This window comes from Chinchilla lanigera, unplaced genomic scaffold, assembly GCF_000276665.1.
Source record: "Chinchilla lanigera isolate Chin_1 unplaced genomic scaffold, ChiLan1.0 scaffold00018, whole genome shotgun sequence".
NCBI lineage: Eukaryota > Metazoa > Chordata > Mammalia > Rodentia > Chinchillidae > Chinchilla > Chinchilla lanigera.
In genome coordinates this window covers 21,186,207-21,210,248 of record NW_004955419.1, presented here as the reverse complement: position 1 = coordinate 21,210,248, position 24,042 = coordinate 21,186,207, and the positions used below count along the sequence as shown (strand labels likewise).

Here is a 24,042-nt window from a genome sequence, read left to right as displayed (position 1 = left end):
TTGTAGGAGAGTAACAATGGTTCGTAGTTTCTGCCTTTTTTAATATAGCATAGTAATGTCACTGGGATTTATTCCTGTTGTTTAAATATATCAGTTCATTCCATTTAAACTGGTTGGCAGTATTCCTTTATATGACTATACTACATATTTTTGTTTTTCCATCTCTTTAAAAATATTTGGGTTACTTCCATATATGGAGTGTTTTTTCACTGTCATGAATAATAATACTGCTTTGAAAACTTGTGTACATGATTTTGTGGGGACAAATACTCTGTTACTCTTGGTTGCATACCTAGGATTAGTATTGCTGAGTCTTATGATGAGGGTATATTTAACTTTGGAAGAAACTGTCAAACTGTTTTATAAAATGGTTGCACCATTTTGCATTCCCATTAGAAAAATGGGAGGGTTGTAGCTGCTTTACCTTCTCACCTATATCTTGTATTGTCAGTCTTTTTCTAGTGGGTGTGTAGTAGTATCTCATTGTGGTTTTTAACTCAGTGATTCCTAGTGGCTAATGAATATTGAGCATCTTTTTAAATACTGATTGACAATTCATCTCCCTTCTTTTGTGAAGTATGCATAATTTTTTGCACACATTTTTAAACAAACTCGTTTCTCTTAATGAGTTACAAGAATTCTCTATATAATCTAGATTCAAGACCTTTGTCAGATATATATTTTGCAAATATTTAATCTGTGGTTTGTCCTTTTGTTTTATTGTGTTTGTTTTGTTTTGCTTTTAGACAGTATCTCACTACGCAGTTTAGGCTGACCTTCAACTCACTATTTAGTTGAGACTGGCCTTAAATTTGCTGCAATCTTCCTAGATCCTCCTAGCTCTCCCTCCAGAGGCAGTGGCCACCACACCTGGCTTCCTTTGGTTTTTAACAGCATCTTTTGACGAGGAAAAATTTCTAAATTTGAAGAAGTCAAATTTATCTATTTGTATTAATGGTTGATGCTTTTTGTGTTCTAAGAAAGCATGGCTACAAAGATTTTTTTTCTATGCTTTCTGTTAGAATTATTTTAATTGCACTCATATGGTTTGGTGTGTGATCCATTTTTATTTAATTTTTTGGATCATGTGAGGAAAAAGTCAAGACTTATCTCTTCCAAACACTCATAACAAAATTGTAGTTACTCCAGAAGCATTTATTTGAAAACACTGTCTTCCCCGCTGAATTATCTAGACATCTTTGCTGAAAATAGATTTTAAGTCTCAAGGAGGGAAGGGAGTTTTTTATGGGCAGCTACCAATGTTATAGAGAAAAAGAAATCTTTTACCTCAAATTAAAAAAAGAATGTCACCTTTTTATACCATTGTCTCAAATAACTAGTTGCAGTAGTCATATAAAAGAGATAAATGGAAGAAGTGTAGGTCATTAGAACAATAATATTATTTGCAATGACAATGGGTTATAATGTGAATGTTTAAGAGATGCAACACAAACATATCTTGAAATGAGGTGTTTAAATTATAGTTACAAAACACATTGCTAAGTAATTCAGTCATTTATCTTATCACTATACAGGAAATACAATGAAAAAGATAATAGTTTTTTAAAATAAAACCTAAGAGGATAAACACGCAAACAAGGCCAAATACAGAGGATTGTAATATTTCAATAGAAAGAAAACAAGATGTAGGAAAAATGCAATCTGTTGCTGGCATTTAGTCTTAATAAAGATGACAATAGTAACAGAGTTAATTTATAGACAATAAGTACCAGTTAAGGTTCTAATAGAGCCAAGCATGTGGCTCAGTGGCGGAGTTCTTACCTTACGTGCATAAAGTCCTGGGTTCGATCTCCAGTGCTACACACAAAAAGATCCTAATAGGATGTTGAATAAAACTTGAGTGGTAGTAATATATATCACAAAGTTAAAAAACAGGCAAGAATTGGTGAGGGGGGGCTTTTAAAAAACATTCTTGTTCACAAAATAAAAGGATTAGAATTAGTTGCATATGTAACAATGAAAGATCGATAGCCATATGTGGAACTACAGAAAAGATTAGACCAGAAATAGGCTGACTATACTTATGGAAATAAGCACCATATTAACTGTGATCTGGCTTTGAAGGCAGAAAGAAGACCTTGTGGGTTTCACCAAAGGTTGCAAATCCAAGATCTTCTAGGCAGACACTGTAAATCACATTAAGTGGGCTGCATATGAGACATCCCTCCTGGCGGACTTTGTATGGTATGTGTGTGCCCTGTATAAAAGAGTAGCTCCTGCTTGATTCCAGCTGAGGTTTGACATAGGACAGAGAAGCCCATTTTGCTGATTTTTCAGGAGGATAGACTTCATTTGGTGGGAAGTAGGCAGGTGGGTATACAAGACCTGTTATCTTCTGATTTTTAAATTGGCAGTTAGTGTACTGGTCACAATAAATGTGGGAGTGAGGAGGTTCTTCCTCTATGAGTGAAGATTACATATATAGTTCTCATCACGAGGTTAATAATTGTATACTTCAGAAGCAAACAGGAGTTTCGCCATTCTAGACCAAAACTTGTTCCAAAGTACATCAATGAAACTACCTAAGTATAAGTTTAGTATTGGGGGTGGGGTAGCTCAGTGGTAGAGCACTTGCCTAGCATGCTTGAGGCCCTGGGTTCAATCCTCAGCATCCCCTTCTCAAAGAAAAACAACCCAAACTAAATTATAAATTAAAATGGGTTAGAACAGTGATGGTGAAAAAATAGAAATAGAAGAAATAAATCTGTAGTGACTTAATAAATGAGAAACCAAGGAAAATAAAACCTGTGAAAACTAGCAATGCTTAACAAAAGTATTGGGTTGAATGATAATAAGAAAGCTACATTTAGATCTATTTTAATCTCATACCATACAAACTAAATTCCAGGTGAATTAAATATTTTGAAATGAACATTACTTACCTTTGTTGTAGAGAGGAGATAATTTATACATTGTTGAAGCAATAAAGGAATTAAGTAATGCCAAGGTTGGCATGTTCAATTATGGAAAAAACTGATTCTCTGATATATAAGAAATAAAATGGAAATAGTATTTTCAGTTTTTCTGTGATGGATAAGATTGTTTTGCAGGTAAATGGGGATATATTTATAAGGGTAAATCAGATAGAAAATCAAAGGCTAGTTTACCTATAGAAAATAACGATAGTACTATTTAGCCTAAAGAGCTTCACTTGTAATATGGGCATAATGGTAGTATCCACTTCCTAGGTTATTTTGGAAGAATAAATGCAATGTTATGTACTCCTTAGCACAGTGCCTGGCTTTATAAACATTAGCTGCTATTTATTAGAGTCATCTTCATTATCATTTTCCAGAATTTTTGAAGGTACTTATCAAAGCTTCTTTCAGTTTTAATCAAGATGGGAAACTACAGCCATTCTAACTTTACATCTCTGGTATCAATGAAGCACTTTCTCATATTCTGTCTCATTGATTCTCATGGTAGCTCTGGGAAGTGCTAAGTATTTCTCAGTGGAAGCTTTCAGGATTCACTCTTCCATTGTCACAGCTTGGTCTTGTGCTCACCCTTATTGCTCTACCTATAAAATCAGTTAAGATAATTTATGAATTCTCCCATTTTGCTCACAAGCTTGTCTTCTCCAGCTTGCATGGTTTTCTTTGCAGCCAATCTTGGACCTCTAGTTCTTTGACTCCTATGTTTTCTCCTGTGTGATCTTTTTCTTTTCTCTACTTTTATCTTTTTATTTCTTGTGGATTTTTTTCATAATGTCATGGCAACATCTACTGCCTGTCTCTGTCCCACTCTGTCTTTCCAACAAATTTAAAAGATTTTTGATAAGCAAAGAATTTGAATGGCCATTTCTCCAAAGCAGATACGTGAAGGAATAGGTACATGAATAGACAGGTGAAAAATGTTCAACATCATTAGCCATCAAGGAAATGCAAATCCAAACCACCTCCTCACATACACTGGACTAGCTATGAAATGGGCACTTACAAAGTTTCATGAGGATATGGAAAGATTGGAGGTCCCCCCTACATTGCTGATGGACATGTAGAATGGTGTAGCTGCTCTGGTGAACAGTCTGACAGTGCCTTTAAATATTAAAATGGTGTTACCATGTGACCTAGTAATTTGATTCTTGGTTCCTGCCTAGGTCAACACAATAAGCTGTACTGGAAAGTGATTACAGCATTATTTATAATAACCGAAAAGAAAAAACAGCATTAATGTGCATTAACTGATGAGTGAAAAAACGAAATGTGGCATGTCCATACAGTGGAATATTATTTAGCCACAGAAGAAAATGAAATATTCATATGTGCTGCAGTATGATGAATCTTGAAAGCATTGTGTTTAGGAAAAGAAGCCAGCTACAGAAAGCACATATTGTAAATTTCCATTTCTATGAAGTGTTCAGAACAGACAAATTTATAGAAAAAAAATTAATAGTTGCCTAGGATTAGAGAATAGGAGATGTACGAGAATGGGGAGTGACTGTACATAGATAGACGGTTTCTTTTTGGAGTGATGAAAATATTCTGAAATTATATTTTAATGATGGATGAACAATTAAAAAACAGAATTGCACAATTTACACACCTAAACTATGGTACTTATATCTCAAAGTAGTTAAATTTAAAAGAAAATATCTTACTGGCTTGTGGCACATATTATTTCTCAGTATGATTGCTAGAAAAGTTGATTTTGAGAATATATCTAACTGTATAGTATTGACATTGAAATTGGTTTGGGGATGTTGTTTTTCTATTTACATGGACCAAAGAGAATGGCGTTTTTTTTATTATACCTTTTGCAAAATTTTTCTTAAAGGCATTTTGTTTATTTTCTTGTTTCAATTTAGCATAAGAAACAGTTTGCAGCCAGTGACTCCTGGTATTTATCCTCACAATGAATTGTCCATCAGTAGAAGACATACAGGGAGAAGACAAACATTGTATCTGTGACTAGGAATGTCATCTTCTCTCCCGTACTTTCCCATCTCCACACCTTTGTTGTATTCTGCAGTGTTAGTACATATTTGGCTCTTGTTTTTCCTTTTCTTCTTTCTGTTTTTCTTTTGACTTTACTGTATTCTTAATTTTACTCTCTTTGGGGACCACTGGTGATCTGTTCAAAACTATGAAATATGAAGTCTCTCTTGAGAAAAATACACGTGAATTTGCACATCACATTTTCCTTATGATTTCAGGAGGATCACATTTCACCCAGGTAGGAATTTCAGCTCCACACACTCACCTTGCTGGGCTCATACACTTCTAGGGTGTTATTATTTGAATGCTGATCCAAAGTGTCTGTCTCTGTGCCAGTTGTCTAGGTCCACTGGGATACCATACAAGTAGCTCAACCTTGAAAAATTAGAATGTCATTTTAACACCCTCCCCCCACCTAGTCTTCTTCCTCCTGAGTCTCCTATCTTCCTGAATGGAACAGGATTCCAGTCGGAATACCCCAGGCACCCTGATGTTTAGCATCTGAAGTGATGCTAGACATCATCTTTAATTTTCTCCTTCCCCCCACATGAATCAGTTGTGAAGGTTTTGTGAGTATGCCTCAATGGTCTTAAATCCGTTTCTCTTCATTCTCGTTCCCACCCTAGTGCAAGTCATTTTCGGTTGGTAGAAACCCTATAGTCTTCTGACTAGTCTCCTGGTCACTTCTAATTCATTCTCCATGTTGCACCTAGTGAACTCTCAGTGACTTCTCAGTGTCTTTAGGATGGATGCCAAACTTGCATTTTAACACTGACTATAAGGCCCTACATGATCTAGCCGCAGTTTGTCTGTCCAGCCAGCTGTCTCTTTTATCACAGTCTGGATCAGTCTCAGTGGCCTTCTTCATTTTCTCACCTGTGCCATGTACTTTGTTACCTTTGTGCCTGCACATACTCTGCTTTCTCCTTGCTCCTACCTCCTGTCCTCCACACTTGGTCCTTACTCTTTAGGTCCTTGCTTTACATATGTCCTTTGTGGACACTTACCCTGACTCTGCTCATGAGACCCATCTGATGCCTTCTCTGCTGTCTTCTTTTTCCTTGCTACAGTACTGGCACAGGTGCTTAATGACTGTCTCCTTGCCCTCTGGATTGCAAATGCTGGGAAGGGAGACACTTGTTGGCTTGGTCTTATTTATCATTATATCCCTAGTACTTACTTAGCTTTGCATCTGGCAGAGTAGGTGTTTAATAAATTTCTGTTGATTAAATGAGAATGTATAGCCCTACCTGACATATCTTCTTTCCTATCTTCCTTCTACTTCAGCCCCACTTGGTAAAATCTTACACAGTCCATCTATTTTTTAACTTAGTAAACAATTATGGTGCTCTTTAACTGTTTCAGACATTATTTTTGGCATTAATAATATAACGATGAATTAAATAGCCAAATATCTCTGTTTTCCTGGATCTGAAATTCTACTGGTAGAGACAGAAATTAAGTAGATTAATAAGTAATATATACAGTAGGTAAGTGGAAGTACCTACATGCTTATAGACGAAAGGAAAAAGAAAGCAGAAAAGATGGAAGTACATCCAAGTAGAGAGTTCACCTTTTAGACAGGGTGGCCAGCACAGTCTTCACCAAGAAGGTTACTTTTGGACACAGACTTGAAAGAAGTACAGCGGCTATCCCTGTTGCTCTCTAAAGAAAGCACATTCCAGCCGGAGAGTGCAGAGGCCCCAAGGTGTATGTGCTAGATGAAGGGACAGAGGAGTCTAGTGGGAGACCAGGGTAAGACCAGTGGGAAATGAGGTCAGAGAGGCAAACATTCTCTGAGTATTGTCGTGATCCGATTCCTAGTTGTGCTTGACAATTTTAAATTGTTTTGAGCTGTTAGTGTTTTGAATTGCCAGAAAGGACCCTGAAAGTTTCTCTTCTTAGCAGTTGTTCTTAAATCCAGGATTACAGAAGTGCTGAGGAACATACTGTGGTACTGGTCAACATTCTGTTCTCTCTTTGGTGGGGTTTGTCTTTAGGTTTCATTTGTTAACAGTGCTACTTCTTTCTCAGGAGATTTTCTTCTTCCTCACTAGGATTTGGGACATAGTGAGGACTGTGGATGAGGTTACCCACAGCTTACTTCACTATTTCTGTTCCTATCTATCTTAGTTTATTTTCTACTGCTATAACATAATACCTGAGGTTGTGTAAATTATAATCAATAGAAGGACATCATTAGCCTCATAGGTTGAATTGCTTGGATTTACCTCACTGTTTCTGTTCCTGTCTTAGTTCATTTTCTGCTGCTATAACATAGTACCTGAGATTGGGTAAATTATAATCAATAGAAACTTTTTTAGCTCACAGTTCTGGAGATTTGGAAGACCAAGACTGAGGGGCTCTCAGTGAGGTCTTTCTTATTGTCATAACATGGCAGAGGTTAAATCCAGGATTTAACACTCACACAGTGAGTAGATGAGTGTGTGTGCTCAGGCACATGCAAAAGACCCACATCTATCTTTTTCATGCCACCTACTCCTGTGATAACTAAGCACTCTGATAACAGCATTCATTTATTCCTGAGGGTAGTGGCCCCAAGACTTAGTTACCTCTTGAAGATCACACCTCTTAATGTCATCACAATGACAATTAAAGTTCACTGTGTATTTCTGAAGGGACAAATACTGAAACTATAGCAGGGTCCATACAGTATTGGAGTTTTTATGAACATTGTCCAACTCCCTGCACCATTATCTGGACTTAAAATTTTGAAGCCAAATTGCTGCTTTCAAATCGTTTGGGTTGGATTAGCTTAGTTTGGATTTTAACAACTTTGGTGTCCTGGCCCCAGAGATTATCCTCGTTATAACACACTCTTCCTGGGGCATTTGGGCCCCACCCCAGATGAAACGAGTGGGTTTCCTTTGCTGGCACTCACCCACACCAAAAAGAAAAGGCCTCCTGTGGGCAGAACTCCACTGTGGGTGGAGTGTAGATCTCTGGGCTCCCAGAGCCTATATTTAGTAATACCAGAAACCTCTGCTAGATTGTCGTGTTTTTCCTTTTGGTGATTCACTCACAGCAAATGCTCTGCAGAAAGGGGCTATAAATTGTAAATTGATAGGAGATAATAATTGGAAAAATGATCAGACCCCTTTTTTATCCCTCTCTGGGGAAGACATGTGTCAGGAATCACTAAAGCAGAAAGCAGCAGAAGGTTTTTTGAGCCAGCTCTCCAGCTTTAGTACTGCAGGGCTTCCGTCCTGATTAGGGAGGAGAGCAGCCAAATTCGGCAGGAGGTGGCCAGCAGACCCAGTATCTGCTTGCCACCTCTTGCTCCAAAAAGCTGCCGCAGTGAGTTGCCATGGCAGCAGGAGGCAGTTTAATGGCAAAGGCTCATCTCTGGAGCAGTACTCTGTGCCCCAGCCATTCCCTCCCTTCAACCCAAGGGGCTGGTTATACCAACGCATCATTGTACTGTGGCCATTTGCGGGCATGTTGCCTAGTGGAGTGGAGCTGTGAGATCCTCCAGATTCTAAAGACGGCTACTTCTATCCCTGTGTCTCCTGGGCACAAAGCCCTTTGATGGCCCAGCCTGTAGTCGACTTTATCAGATTATTTGCAGTTCTTTAAATATGCTCTTTCATGCTTCTGTGCTTTTAGGCATTGCAGCTTTCTCTGCCTAGAGTGCTCCCTTCCCCATCTGTCTGGAAAATTCCTACTCGGTTTCAAAATGTGGCTTACACATTGCCTCTTCCTTCTTAATGGTTCTAATAACCCCTTATTCTCCGTATAAAACTATACAATTTCTGCTACCTTCTCAACCTTGCCTGCCATATATCATGGTTTTGAAATGATTGGTTGTATTTTTGTCTCTTCTAGACTGTATCACACACTGTGTTATACGGCTTTTGGATATAAAAGGGGGTAGTACTCAGTAACAACTGTGGAATGGATAAAATATTTTCATATGTCATCCTATTTATTCCTTATTATATGAGTGTTGTTACGTGTACCATATAGCACTGTGTCATGGCCAGACCATCTCTGTCTGTTGTGTGATACCAAAGGACTGACCTGATGTAATCAATGAGTCATCAGTTTACCATTCATTTTACGTTACATTTATTCTCACTCTCCAGTTTGAATTAGAAAGAGTAACACTTGATAATCAGCTTTCCAGTGTTCAAGTCAATGTGCTTTGTTTTAGTTGCCCTACCTGTAAGTCATTCCCTCATTTGTTGAATCAAGATCTTATAAGAATAGAACCCAAAATGCTTTGTGACTTGAAGTAAATTTGTAGCAAATAATTCTTTACTGTCTTCTATTGTCAGTGAAGTAAGTAAAAAGGAAATAGAGGCTTAAACTAGCTGTAAACTTTCTCTGGCATCGTATCATTCAGTTTCATCTTCTTACTCTGAACACAGTTTTAAAAGTCACCTCTTACTATGGCTCTTGTCCCTCCCTGAGCTTCTGTGATTGTGCGCCCCTCCTTTGCCTCAGTGCCGTTTTCGTCTTTGGTGCATCTGTCCTCCTGTTCACTGTGTACACAGACCATTTTACTTAGATGTTTTGCCTTTTAGACATAATTGTATGTCAAAAGTTTCAATTGAAAGTGAATTTATTTTTTTCTCTCTTTCTCAAATAATCTCACAGACCACCCCAATTGCAAAATATGTTACTGTGCCTTTCTTGCTGTTCTCTGTATTTGCTTTGCACTGTGGTCTGAACATTTTTTTCTAACTTCTACCTTCAAAGCTCGCTTAGACTATTTTGCAATTCCCTTTGCATCCGTTTTCTCTATGTCATGTGATCATGCTGTGTGCATGTCATATGTGCCAGTGCCTGCAGGTGTCTAGGCTATTTAGTTTCCAGAATATTTTTCTCTTACTGTTTTTCATCCTTCTTTCATTCTCATTATTGGTATTTTATTCATTCCAGTTCCTCTAAAGATGTGAAATTTAACATAGTTATTATTATTAATAGGTCTACCTGAAGACCCATTCAAAATAGCAATGAAAACCTTGTTCTTAAATTAGATCATGTTTTAAATTAGGTTTTCTACCTTGGAAGAATGGGCACAGAGACCAAAGTGTGTAACCAGAATTGCCAAGGAAGCTGTTACAAAATTCATGTGCCCTTTCCTGTCTTCACCATTTGCTGGTGTATAGGTGTGTGTGTGAGAGAGAGAGACAGAGACAGAGACAGAGAGAAACAGAGAGAAGCAGAGAGAGAAGATGGGTTGAGATTTGAGGAATCTTTCTTTGCACCTTCCCAGTTGAAAAACAATTTAGTTTTTGGTTGTGTACAATACAGCAGTACCCGATTATCATCAAGAGATACAATCTAAGACTGGAAGCGATACTTGAAACCAGATAGTACCAAACGCTGTCTGGCTGTCTTTCATTCTACCTGTCTTTTTTCATATACATACATACCTATGAGAAAGTTTAATTATAAATAAGGCACAGCAAGAGATTAACAACAATCAATAATAAAATTGAGGGGCTGGGGATTTAGCTCAGTGGCAAAAGCACCTGCCTGGCAAGCGCAAGGTCGTGAGTTCAGTTCCCGGTACCGGAGAAAAACCAAATAAATAAATAAATAAATAAAATTGAACAATTATAACAAGATACTCTAATAAAAGTTATTGAAAACTTATGAATATTTATTTCTGGAATTTTCCATGTAATATTTTCAAACTTTGATTGACCACAGGTAACTGAAACCACAGAGAGTGAAACTGCAGATACAGGGAGACTACTTGTAACCTGGTCCGCTAATACCATGCTTATTGAGTTGGTTATTTATTTATTTTTAAAAAACCTTGCCACCTACAGTTACTTTTGTTTAAAATTAAAACTGAAGGGACCGGGGATATAGCTCAGCGGCACAGTTCCTGCCTAGCAAGTGCAAGGTCCTGAGTTTGATTCCTGGTACCAAAATAAATAAATAAATTAAATTAAATTAAAACAAACTAAGATAAGGATTTTTTACTTAAGGGCATTTTCAAATCAATCAGCAAGAAAATAGTACCGTTTTTGCTGATTCATCAATCTGTTCACTAAAAGCACTTCTGGTCTATAAATACTCAGGTACATAGGAGTTAGTTAAAATGTAATTATTTGTAAACATGTTGCTGCAGATTAGATAAATTTGAAAATGCTGGAAATAGGATACACAAAGTTGATGTCGAACCGTTAAAATCATTAATGGTGTTTGTGGGAAACATTTTGAGAAGAGAGCAAAACGGAACCAGAAGGAAACTTAGAAGGGCTAGCTTTGAATTCGTTCTTCGGCACCACATTCTCTCGGACCATGCAGTTCGTCCTCGGGGCTCAGTGTGTCATCTGCGCAGCACCAGCGGCCTCTGTGCACAGAACTGTGAAGGTCAGATGTGCTCGTGTGGGGACAGTGCCCAGTAGCTCAGTATCCAGCTAGTTTTGACAGAATCTAAACCTGGAACCTATAGGTTGTTTTTCACATTGTGTGTGTATGTGTGTGTGTGTGTGTGTGAGAGAGAGAGAATTTAATATGTTCTCATAGGATGATAGGCAAAGTATGGGGTGTAAATGTGTGCATGTATGTTTGTGGGTATAAATTTCTGAAGATACTATTTCAGTATTGTGTAGATTTTCAGAAATCATATACAGGAACTTCCAAAGGTGCAGGGTTAATTTTACAATGCTACAGAGTTAATGTAGAGTTCCTCTTACGCTTATCTTTTCCTTCTGCCAGACTTGTTCTAGAGCCTACTTATTTCTCATCAAGGGTAAGGATCTAATAGTACAAACACTGTTTTATAGATATATAAATAGATACATAAATTCACTGTTATATATATTATATATAATATATATTATATTCCCTATATATAACACTGTTATATATATACTGTTATATATATATAAACGCACACATATATATATGTATATATATATATTTTTCCAAATGAGAACTAAATATTATCATGGTAGTCCTGTTTTATGGCTGCTTTGTAGTCCTGTTTACTGCCTTACTATCCATTTTAAAATTGTGAGAGGCAAACAATTTCTTAATAAGTCACTGCATATATACTGTATGTTAGGTGCTTTATAATTATTGGTAACATTACAGCAAACCATGAATAGGTGATATGCAGTTTTATAAATAAAGAGACTGAAGCTCCGAATGATAAATGATAAATCTATTTTCCAAGGTCAGAGAACTATTAAGAGAAGGAAAACCAGAAAGCAGGTGCAGGCTGATCTGACTAACGCATGGCACAGGGCTGCTGCTCAGTCACTAGTGTCAATCAAAGGAGTACGTTTTAGTGTAAAATAAAGGCAGTGGGGGCACTTTGCACCTTGGAGGGTGTAAGGGGCATTTTGGAGCTTAATTTTATGTTTTCTTTTTTCAGTTTTTCAACCTAACTTTTCACTTTGGGCAATGCATGTATCCTCAAGAGGTTATCACTGATCTCGGTTAGGTCCAGCTTCAAGGCCCTGGCAGCTTCTGGCTGTTTTTCCTTTTTTCTAAGCCTGTTTCTCTACTGTCATGTGACTTCTTCAGATCTTTCTTGAGGCATTGCTTATCACTTAGAGCTATGCCTCAGCTCCTTTCCTTAACCCCAGTTCTACTGTCTCTCACCCCAGCACACCAGAGTATTGTCATGAGGATAAAATGAGTTAATATATACAGAGTTCAGGACAGAGTCTGGTACACAGTAAATACTCAATGTTGATTAGCATTATTTTTAGGGGTACTGCTAGTAGCATTGTTATTAATTGTCATGATGGCGACCATGATAGTTGGTTTAAAAGTTTTAAATCCTTGAGGATCTGAGTGTTTCCTGTCCAGGATCTGGTTTTGTGCCATTCATTGTGCAGGGTCCCGAGCATGGACAAGCATCAGATGCGCAGGACAGGTGGAGATAGAAGGTGTAATGGAATGCTTGTTCCTACCCCAAATTTGCTGGAAACAGTAGCATGTGTATATTAACTCCTTGTCGTCAGCCACAGCAGCTCTCTACAAATCCCACTTACAAACCAGGTCCTTTTATCCTGGCTTCTTTGTACTTCCTTTATCTATGTAGAACATTAATGGTTTTGGAGTCACTAATAAGGTGACAATGTATATATATTTGTATATAATTTATACCATAGCTTATCCCTGCCCTTCCTGCTGGCCTTCTGGCCTCCTCACCATACTGAATAGTGTACAGTGTCACTCCATCTGCAAAGGCCTCCTGAGTAACCTTCCTTACCTTGCTCTCCACTTACGTTTTTTCTGTTATCCTTTAATACATAGTGTCTACTCCAGCACATGTATTGATTTTACTTTTTTTTTTCCTAATTCTTCACTTGATTTTTGCCCGTTCAGTGAGAAGTGATTCCTAATTCTTATGGTTAGTTATTTTTCCTGTCGCACATTTGAGTTGTATTGTAGGAAAGGCTGATGACAGACAATGTGATTTTATAAACCTTTCCATGAACTCCATAGAATTCATGAACTCCATAGAACCCATGGCAGGAAATTCTGAAGTCTTATCTGTGTGAAAGCTTCCTTCTTACAGTCCCCCTCTGTGATCTGTAATAGTGCACTTTGCTTGTCTCAGCTGAGCATTTGGGCCTCACTTTCTCTTCAGGCAAGTGATATCATCTGCAATCTTAGTGATCTCTTCTACTTTAGCACATTAAAAGCATATGTTGTACTGCAAGTTCTAAATAATCTTCCCTTTTAAAATTATGAATGCACAAGATATGAGGGGATAATGTAGGATTTGGAGATCATTTTGTCTGTGTGTAATGGACGTTTTAAATAAATGGTGTTTGTTGCAGTTATCCCAGTTCAAGTACAGTTTGCATTGTTTCTAGAAAGTGAAAAGTAAAATAAAACTCAAACCACTTTATTCTAATACTCAGATGACAGAAATTGTGGTGTACTTTTCTGTAGTTTTCATTTAACTTTATGTATTTAATTCAATATATTAATATAGAAATATTTGTATTTAATCATTTTTATAGCTATATAGTCATTAATTGAAATTTGTAATTTATATAAGAACTACAATTCATGTTCTGTGGCAGTATTGGGATATTCCTGTAATATTTTTGGTACAGTTTTAACAATATGAAAACTAAAGTTGATTATTTCCAATTTTAAAATCTGTATATGCACATTACAAAAAATGTAAATGGGGCTGGGGATTTAGCTCAGCAGCACAGCGCCTGCCTGGCAAGCGCAAGGTTGTGAGTTAGATTCCCGGTACTGGAAAAAAACAAACAAAAAAATATGTAAATGATAGAAAAACATAAAAATTTTAATTCCTTTAATTATCCCATTCCTGTTAACATATTGATGAGTAATTATTTTCTAAAACTTTACTTATAATTAGATTTGTGGAACTGTTTCTTGTGACAGAGTATGGATTAGCTGTTCTTTGCTTTTAGGTTTAGTCAAATACACAGTAAGTAACCCAGAATGTAATTTGTGAAATAATATTTCAGCTTTTTTTCTCCGTGCTTTAGGTATGTGTTCTTTTTGGATCCATGCAAACTGGACTTGATAAACCAGAAGATCAAGTCTGTAGCACTATGTGTAGCAGCATGTCCAAGAGAAGAATTGAAAACCTTGGGTGATGTCCAAAAGTTTGCAGAGATGAATGGTGAGATTTTAGGCTGTACAAATCTACAATCTAGTTACCTATAATTTCTATTAAATATTATGTGGTCATATTCTATTATAAAATAGAATACTACTTTTAGTATTTAGTATTTTAGTATTTGGTATTTAGTATTTTAGTATTTAGTATTCTATTACTAAATAGAATTCCTACTTTTAAATAAAATACCAAAGAACCTGAAGAGAAGAAGAGAATTGAAGTAATTTGGATTTCCTTATTAAAAGTATTAGACTTAACCTAGGGAGTTTGTTCAAACTCTAGATTCCTGAGGTGTGCTTGGATGCATGTCATCCCAGCTGCTGGGGAGGCTGAGACAAGAGGATCAGTTGAACCTGAGTTCAAAGCTAGCCTGGGCTGTATATTAAGATTCTCCTCTCAAAAGGACACAATAAACCAAACTAACCAACTAAACAACCCCAAGCCCCAAACCCTTATTATCTCACACCACGCCTTTACTCAAAACAAGATTCTAGATACCCAGACTCCTCCCAGGGAGATTCTTAGTAGGCCTTTGGCATCAGGAAATCGTTTTTTTTGTTTTTATTTTATTTTATTTATGTATTTATTTTAATAAATGCTTAGGTGATTTTGATGTAGTTTGTTGAGTATTTGGGAACTACTAGACCACTTCATGTAAAATTTGGATTGTTCCCCTCTTTTCAAGTATTGATTAAAAGTATTTCAGTTAATGTATATTTGTATATACTTTTAAAGTCTATGAATAACAGTGTAACATGTATATGTTACAGGAAATTTGAAAAGTTTAGAAAAAATATAAAGATGTAAAAACTCAAAATTGTACCATCGGTTCCTTTTCAGTGTGTTGCTGTATATATAATTTCTTGTTTTGCTTTCTTAACATTCTGTAATGGCTGTTGTTCTGCGGGAGTTGGCAGTTAAATATATGGGAATTAGTTGAGAAAACCAGTGGAGTCAGTTTCCAGAATCTAGTACTGTCCTGAGATTCTTGCCAAGTGCTGTCCTCAGCTCCACAGTGGCTTACCTCAGTTCTCTTCAGAAGTACTTCTACACCGTTTTCTGTTTAGGGCCATGTACTGATGTACCCTCTGGCCCACGTTTTGTTTTTTTATTTTAAGATCCTTGAGGTTTCATGTGTGTGCTTTGTGTGTAGGACTCCTCAGGCCCACCCAAATCCAAGGCTAGTTCTGGTTCCTTGGAACAGAGGCTCACTCAGGTACCCACCTATTTTACTTCAAGGTGGGTGCAGAAACAGCCAGGGTATCGCTGTGCACTCATCACTGTGGCTTAATGTTTCAAATGGGGCCTAGGCCTCCTGAAGACAGCAGCAGTGGAGCATTCCTGTCCTGTCACTCTGTCCCCTCAGCATGAAATGGTGAAAGGGGCCTGGGATTGATCTGGATTTCAATTCTGATTTTGTCACTAGCTCGGTAATAAAAGGTAGAAGTGCTTCTCTGTACCCAGATTTCCTCATCTGAAAAATGCGAGTTAAAAATAATACCTCCTTACAGGTTAGGAGGATTAAATGAGATGATGTCTGAAGAATACTCAGTGTGTGATGCGCACTAAATGAAGTGGTACCAACTACTATTTAAGATCCATGTTCTGCTCCCACGTGGTGTCCCTACATGTTTGTCTTGCTAAACCCTATGCCAGAACTGTCGGCCTCGTCACCATTGGGTTTCTAAAGGAGGGCTGAGTGACACCTTAAGGGTTTTTGTAAAATTCAGACATAGTAACATGCATACCTGGTAGGTGGTGGTACAGGCTCTGGAGTCAGCTGTCTGGTTTCAAACGTTGCTCCCTGTGATTAACAGCTCTGAGACCTTGGGCAAGTTAGTTAACCTCTCCATACCTCAGTTTCCCCATTCACATATAAAAATAATGTCTGTACCTAACTTACCTCATTAACATTGTTAGGATGAATCATTAAGTGAAAAATGCTTAGGGCAGTATCTGGCAAATACTAAATAGCTAAAAATAGTGTTGGTTGCCACCGTTGTCCTTAATGTTCCACAAGGGGAGCATAATAGTCTTCCCATGACTAATCTCTCTACTTAGAGCTCCTTTAGGTACTGCTGCCATATAAACGTTCCCAGAGTTTCACTCAGTGCTATGCTAATTCATTGCTGAGAAATCCTCAGCAGCAAAATTAATAAAATAAAAATCTCTATGGCTTACACTGGCATTCAGGGTTATAATCGCGTCTTGAACTACCTTCCAACGTGTCCTGTCAGGCCTGTGGGATGTGACTCTTGCTTCCTTGAACCTGAGCTATTACCTGAAGAGGTAGTTCCCTGTCTGCTCTGTGGCCTGCTGAGAAAATTCCTTGATGAAAAACAGACTGTGCCACCCTGGCGTGCTTTGTTTCCAGGCTGGCATCCTTCTAAGTGAATATGATACTAAGTGTGGTCTCAGTAGAAGACCTACCTGGTGGGTTTTTCAGACCATGTGAAGATCTACCATTAAAAATAAATTACAGATGCTGGCGAGGCTGTGGAGCAACTGGGCCCTTGTGCATTATTGGTTGGAATATAAAATGCAGCTACTATGGAAAAAGTATGGAAGTTTCTTTACAAATCAAAAATAGAACTACCACATGATCCCAGCAGTCTCACTTCTGGGTATGTGTATAGAAAAATCAATAACAGGATCACAAATATTTGCATATTCTTTTTCATTGTAGCATTATTCACATCTAAGAGGTAGAAGCAATTTAAGTGTCCCACAACATTTAGAATGGATAAAGAAATTGTGGTATATACATACAATGAAATACTACTTAGTCTTTAAAAAGATGAAAACCTAATCACGTGCTACAGTATGGCTAAAACTTGAGAACATTATGCTAGGCAAAATAAGCCATTCACAAAAGGAGAAGTAGTATAGGATTCCACATATATGAGATCCACAGAGTACTCAAATTGATAGAGACAGAAAGTATGTGGTTTCCAAGAGCTGTGTGGAGGATACAGTAGTTTTTTTTGTTTTTTTTTTTTTAATAGGTAAAGACTTTCAGCTTTGCATGAAGAGAGTTCTGGAGATGGATGGTAGTAATGGTTATATAATAATGTAAAAGTACTTAATGTCACTGAACTATACATTTACAAATGGTATATATTTTATAGTATGTGTTTTGTACCATAATTTGAAGAAACATTCTTGAAAGAGAAGAATCTTATTTGAGGTAGTAACTTTTAAATGCTAATTCTAAACCTTATTTTTAAATGCAGGGTAAAATAACATGTTTCCTTCCAGAATGAAAAGATAATATAAATACTTTTCAAGGCAATTTAAGTTTCCATGACAACACTTGAAAGTACTTTTTAGCCCAACCATCCATTTGTATGAACTCTTTAGAAATTATTTAAAATTTTGTAAGAGGAAGCTCTTGAGTCTTACAGCATGTTTGTAAGAAATACATTTATTAGGCAAATAAAATATTCCCTTACATGTTTGTTTCTTTCAGACAAGAAAGAAGAGTTGTTTTCTTGGATACTTAGAGTTTGTGGAAAGCCTTTGTCAAGTAGAATAGAGAGTTTGGAAGAAATAGCTGGAAATCAGGTTGGTTATGTTAGATACTGCCTTAATACAGAAAGCTTTGAAAATAGGCAGGAGAATTTAGTTGAATCTAAAGGTACACATTCTAGGTTGTGAGTTGGGTGACTGGTGTACAAATAAATGTGTTTTGTTATTGTGGTTCATAATCCATATATAATTTAAATATTATTAAATATGTGATGCTAGAAAACAATTTTTAAATGGTCTTTAAATATTGCAGTTGCCAAATATCCTAAAGGCTCGCTATCAAAATTCTTTCAGTTCCTTATCATCTTCTTGAGGTTGTATATGAATTTATGTGGGGCAGGATTATGCTCTTTTCATTTCTGAATATCTGGGCCCAATGTAGGAGCTCATACAGTAGATATCTATAAATGGTTTTTGAAAGAATGTTGGCGTGGACTTTCCTATTCATCTTAATACCACTTAATAATTTCTTGTTTTCGTAATATACTTTACCCTCAGTTCTGTATCTATGTGAGCTACCACCAGCAGGTAACTTGTTTAGCTTCAATCTAGCCAGAAATGCTATGAAATCAGTTCATTTTATTCATTCCTAAGTACAGTAACTTATCTTATTCATCTGTCTCCCTTATACATACTCTCCAAGTGATTACTCATACCTTTTCTTCACATAAGTCCTCTTGTTCATCCTCTTTGCTAACCTTATGCCCTACAGAGAAAATTGAGATCATCTGATAGGAGGTCCCATCCAAGCTATTTTCAGCAAAGTGTGAATTCCATCTTACTTTCACTTTCCATCCCTGCAGTTTCTCATGAATAGGTTTCTTTCCTCATTTATCATTATTTTTGAAAACACAAAGCATGCATACTTTCTTGAAGGAAAAAAATGAGTCTTCCTTCTGAAGCTTTGGCTTTATTATATGAGATTTTCATCTCATTCCAAACATACTGACAGATGGTGAATAAGGACAGACAGTACCTGCTTAGGCAACTCTCCTTTTTCTCTCTCCCTAATTCTCGCCCAACATCTCTATAGTCTACTCTTTATTCACTCCACTGTCCCATTGTTGAGCATGGGCATCTAAGGTTTAGTAGATACAGTATTTAACCCCAGGTTTAGTTCTAGTGTCCCATGTTGATACTTAGTGTCCCATGCACTGGGCCAGTTGCTTTGCCTTTCATTTTGTTCTCTCTCTGCTGTCTGAATTCCAGCCAGCAATTTAGAAATGGATATAACATGTAAGTTAGAGACTGACTACATGTTCTCAGTTGGCGATAATATTTCAGATGGGATTGTAACTATCTTTTCCATTACTCTTACCAAACTGTTTTTTAATATATATTTTGTCTCCCCAGTATGGTAATAAACTGGCAAAAATCTCATTTTCCTTTTGTTGGCAACCCCTTTTATAGCTTGTGAAAAAGTACTGCCATTTAAGAGTGCTTCTTTAATATACTATATGACATATAATTGTAAAAATTTTTCGATGCGCCATTTGGACCATGTTCCCATGTTGAATAGAACCATGTACTGTAGCTTAGTGTTTTTTTAATGATACTGTTTTGCTATTTAAAACTTTGACAAATTATGTGATTCATTCAGATAAAAGTCACTATTTATGAATAATAAGCCTTTTGATTATCATTATCTGGTTAATAGGTTTAGTACCCATAGACGACCAGTGTATTCCCCTTTTCTTAGCAGTCAGTAATGACATACTTGAAGCCACAGAATTAGTATGAGCTTTTGGCCTAGCAAATGGAAAGGTTGGACTTGATAACATTTATAAATAAACAAAACGATCAACTGTAGCAATTAAATTAATTACCTTCAAGTCAGATAAGCAAGGATCCTTAATTGTTTAAAAAGAAAAAAGAGCTTACATTCAGTAGTACAATTTAAACTAATTGCTTCATTCAGTGAACAGTTAGTACACATTAAATATCCACCAAAAATACAGCATGTAGTCCCCATATTTCTACTTGTTCTGCACCTCACCTAGAAGTCTTGCATATAGATAGATATTCAAAGCTAATTTATTCAGCAATTATTGTGTATGTAGGATGTGACCCTAGTGGTTGACAGCTAATATCACACCCCCAGCTGGCTCATTTCGTAGATGGGTATTACAAATATTACAAATATGTCTAGACTTTTCATTGGTTACTAGAAATTGAAATTGGAAAAATGTTTTCCATTCTTCTAGCATGTAAATAGACAGTGATTTTTTAATTAGAAAAGGCAAGGTTAAATTTACTGGACTACATAAGGCAATACAATTTGTTATTCATAACGAAAATGATGCATTGACAGATTTTTTTCCAGCTTACTGCATATTTCTAAGTCATATTTTAAGGCCTCTATTTACACTTAATTTTAAGGTGTCATACAAATATCACTATGATAGTAAGTTAAATTAAATCTTTTTTTTTTTTTTTTTTTTTTGGAGACAGGGTCTTGCTATGTAGTTCAGGCTTGAACTCCCTGTGTAGCCAAGGCTGGCCTCAAACTTGCAGCAGTCCTCCTGCATCAGGTACAAAGGATTACAAGTGTGTACTACCAAGTCCAGTTTAACAGAAATCTTAAAACAAAACAAAACAAAACAAAACAAAACAAAAAAAGCCCTCAACATATCAGCTCTTAGTTTTCTGTCTTATTTATTTGGTAGTACTGAGGACTGAATCCAGGGACTCAAGCCTGTGAGTCAAGAAGTCTACCCCCAAGCTGTCTGTGTAACACTTCATTTTGAAACAGGGTCTTGCTGAGTTGCTGAGACTGACTTGAGCTTGTGACCTCCTGCCACAGCATTACAGACATGCTCAGCTACTCTCAGTTTAATCTGGTGTTTTAGACCATTAATTCACTACTAACAGAGTTTTTACCTGCCAAGTACCTTAGGCAGATTTTGTAGTTATTTTTTGTTGTCAGATTGGAGCAAGAGCTTAGGGGGAAACTACTAGAATCTAGTATGTAGAGGCCAGGCATGTTGCTGAACATCATGCAGTGCAGAAGACAGTCCCCTATAACCAAGAATGGTCTGGCACAAAATATCATAATAGCAAGGTTAAGAAACCCTAGTTTAGATAAGGTATTTTTAGTGAATAGTGAAAAGCAAATGAACATCATATATAATACGTAACACCACAATATAATAGTTAACAGCAGGTGTCTGTTGTATTCAACAGACAGATTTTGGGTGCCGCCATGTACTAGGAGGTAGGAATTCCAGATATTTCAAAAGCCTGTCTACGTCCGTACCACCCTGAAGGCGCCTGATCTCATCAGATATTTCAAAGGCCTAAGCACCCAGTTCTTAAAAAGCTCACCATCTCAATATGGAAATGATGAAAAAAATTATAAAATAGTATGCAGTGTTTTAAACAGTGCTAGGTGGCAAATAGCTTTTTGAGTAGATCAGAGAAAACTTGACAGAGATGAAGTCTGAGTAGTCTATAGACGTTCCACTTATTTTAGCACTTGCTCAGATGCTAGTCTTGAGATGGACAGCACAGAAGAGCAAACTGCATCTGAAAAGGCCTGGAGGCTTGATGAACAGCAAGAACTGATTGTAAGTAGTGCATTGTGTTGTGATTAGTTTTAGATAGAATTGTGTTTTAAGAGGGCCTTAAATCCAAGGAGTATGGACTTTATGAGACCAGGGCTATACAGAATCTGCATTTTACAAAGACCATTGTAAAGGTCATTTGCAGGACAGAGATGAGAATCCCTTTGGGAGAGGATTTAAGCTGACCCAGTAAATCATGAAGCTCTGAGATAACATAGGAAAGTCTTGTTGACAGGACCTGATAACAACCTTCTTCAGTAAAATAGGACTATAGATAAAGAAGACAACATAAGGTGACTGACTGCAGATTTTACCTTTGGGATTTCGTGGAAACAAGGGTAGAAAATACATAAGAGAGTGGGTAATGGAAATAATTTTTCTTCAAACATGCTGTTTTTGAGGTGCCTAGAGAATGTATAAACTTGTTTGTTTTTCCCCAGGAGCTTGTTGAATACTTTATCTGAATATGATTATTAGAAATAGTACAAAAGAAGCATATAGCTTAAGAGTATATAATTCTCTTCTACATGTGCCAATAATTGCTTTTAAAGCCTTCAAAGTATTACTTTTTTAAATTTTTTTTCCATCTGTAATTTTTTGGAGTGTGGGATAGATATTGAGCTGAAGAATAAATAATTGGATGTTATATGACATTTGAAAAAGTATAGTAAACATTCTGGAGGCCAAGCAACCTTTTATCTTGATAAATGTTTGTACTCAGGTTAGATTCCTAAGATCACTCATTTTGATAGTCTTTGAATAACATTGGCTGAGTTGCATGGATTGCCTCTGATGTACTTTAGATAAGCTTTTGTTTTGAGTTCTTGACTTTTCGTTACTCACATAGGTGTTTACCTATTTTTGCACCATAAGGAAAATTTGTCTTACTCTTTATGTCCAGACCTTTTGCCCTAGGTATTGTTTATACTTCCACTGTAAAATAAATAAATAACTAAAACAGGTGATACTTTTAAACTGTTCACTGAAAATGCATTAGCTAATAAACGTGAAAAGAAAAACAGCTGTAAAATGTTTGCCACTGCATTATTGCTTTACTGTTCTTCACTGAGCCTACTCTGTCACCTCTTTGAGCAGGAAACATACAAAGTTTCTTGTGATTGTTGCTATTAACACTTTATACAGATCTTTTTCCTTTAATCTGTTTAGTTCAGGATCCGCTTAGTACTGGCCTGTGTCCCAGAAGACCATCAGAGATAAGGCTATTATCCTTTCATTGACGATTATCCTGGGAAAGTATTTATAAAATCGAACTCACTTGCACCTGCTGTCCTCCCTTTTTAAATGAAGAAAGGGTGGGAGTGGAGATTGTGTTCAGTGAATTCAGATGAAGCAGTGTGTTTAGCACTAACACAAAGTGCCTTAGTTGATGTCTTTTATACTTTGCAAATGGATTCCATCTTGGGCTCTGAAAGAAATGAGTTGACAATTCAGATCAAAAATTGACAGTCATGTTGGGTGCTCTGCAGTTACTGGCACAGTTGCTGTTTTTTCAGCAATTCTAAAGCAATTCTATAAGCAATTCTAAAGTAGAACTCCTATCTATTTTAGCATTAATCTGAAATGTTTGTTTGCCATTGCTGTCATCTTCTTTTCAAAATTGCCATAAATAGAAACCAGTGGCATTTATCTTTAAACATGAATAATCTTAGAAGAGTTAAGTATTTATTTTTTTTCTTGTGCTACTGGGTATTGAACCCTACAGCATGCTAGTCAAATGCTCCAACACTGTACCATATCCCTAGCTCAGTTGTTTTTGAAATATTTGTCATTGAAATGGAGAATAGTCAAAAGTAAGTTTTAAAACTTAATCTCCCATTGAGTCTGTCAAAACCTGAAAAAATGTAGAGAACAGTGACATATAACTTTTAAGTGTCTCTTTCAAATTATTTTTTGCATTGTCAAATTACTTGAATTATCTTTATTTAAAGTATATCCTGTCTTTGTAAGCATGCTATTATGGCCCACATATTTAAACACTCAGCATGTGGTTTACTGGTTTGTGTCAGTATTGCTGAGTTAAATGACAGTTTTTGGCTTTCCAGAAATTATTTTGATTGATCAAACAAGATATAAATGAAGTGAATTCATTCCCAATTCTGTTGTCCCAACAAACCTGGCCGTATTCACTTTTCTAAATTCCATTCCATTTTCTGCTTATGTGCTTACATGTATTTTTCATAATTAACTCAGGTTGAAGTCTTTCATTTTTGCCTCGTACTGTATTTTAAGATTTTTCTATATGTGGTACAGTGTAGAAGTCCATTATAACATAAATGCAAAGCTATTCTGGTTTTATTTAATAATAAAGTATTTGTCCTGATTAGAAATCTGATAGGAACTTCAATTAATCAAATAAGTGGTTTAT

At 36.5% G+C, this 24,042-nt stretch overlaps 1 protein-coding gene across 1 annotated transcript in view; it reads left to right on the top strand.

Annotated features, from left to right (window-relative positions):
- Slc44a1 (solute carrier family 44 (choline transporter), member 1) overlaps positions 1-24,042 on the top strand; it is a 184,712-nt gene that overhangs the window by 67,046 nt on the left and 93,624 nt on the right. Inside the window, exon 5 of the mRNA XM_005382780.2 lies at positions 14,432-14,568. Coding sequence (XP_005382837.2) covers positions 14,432-14,568 — 137 coding nt within the window. The remainder of the gene's footprint in view (positions 1-14,431; positions 14,569-24,042) is intronic.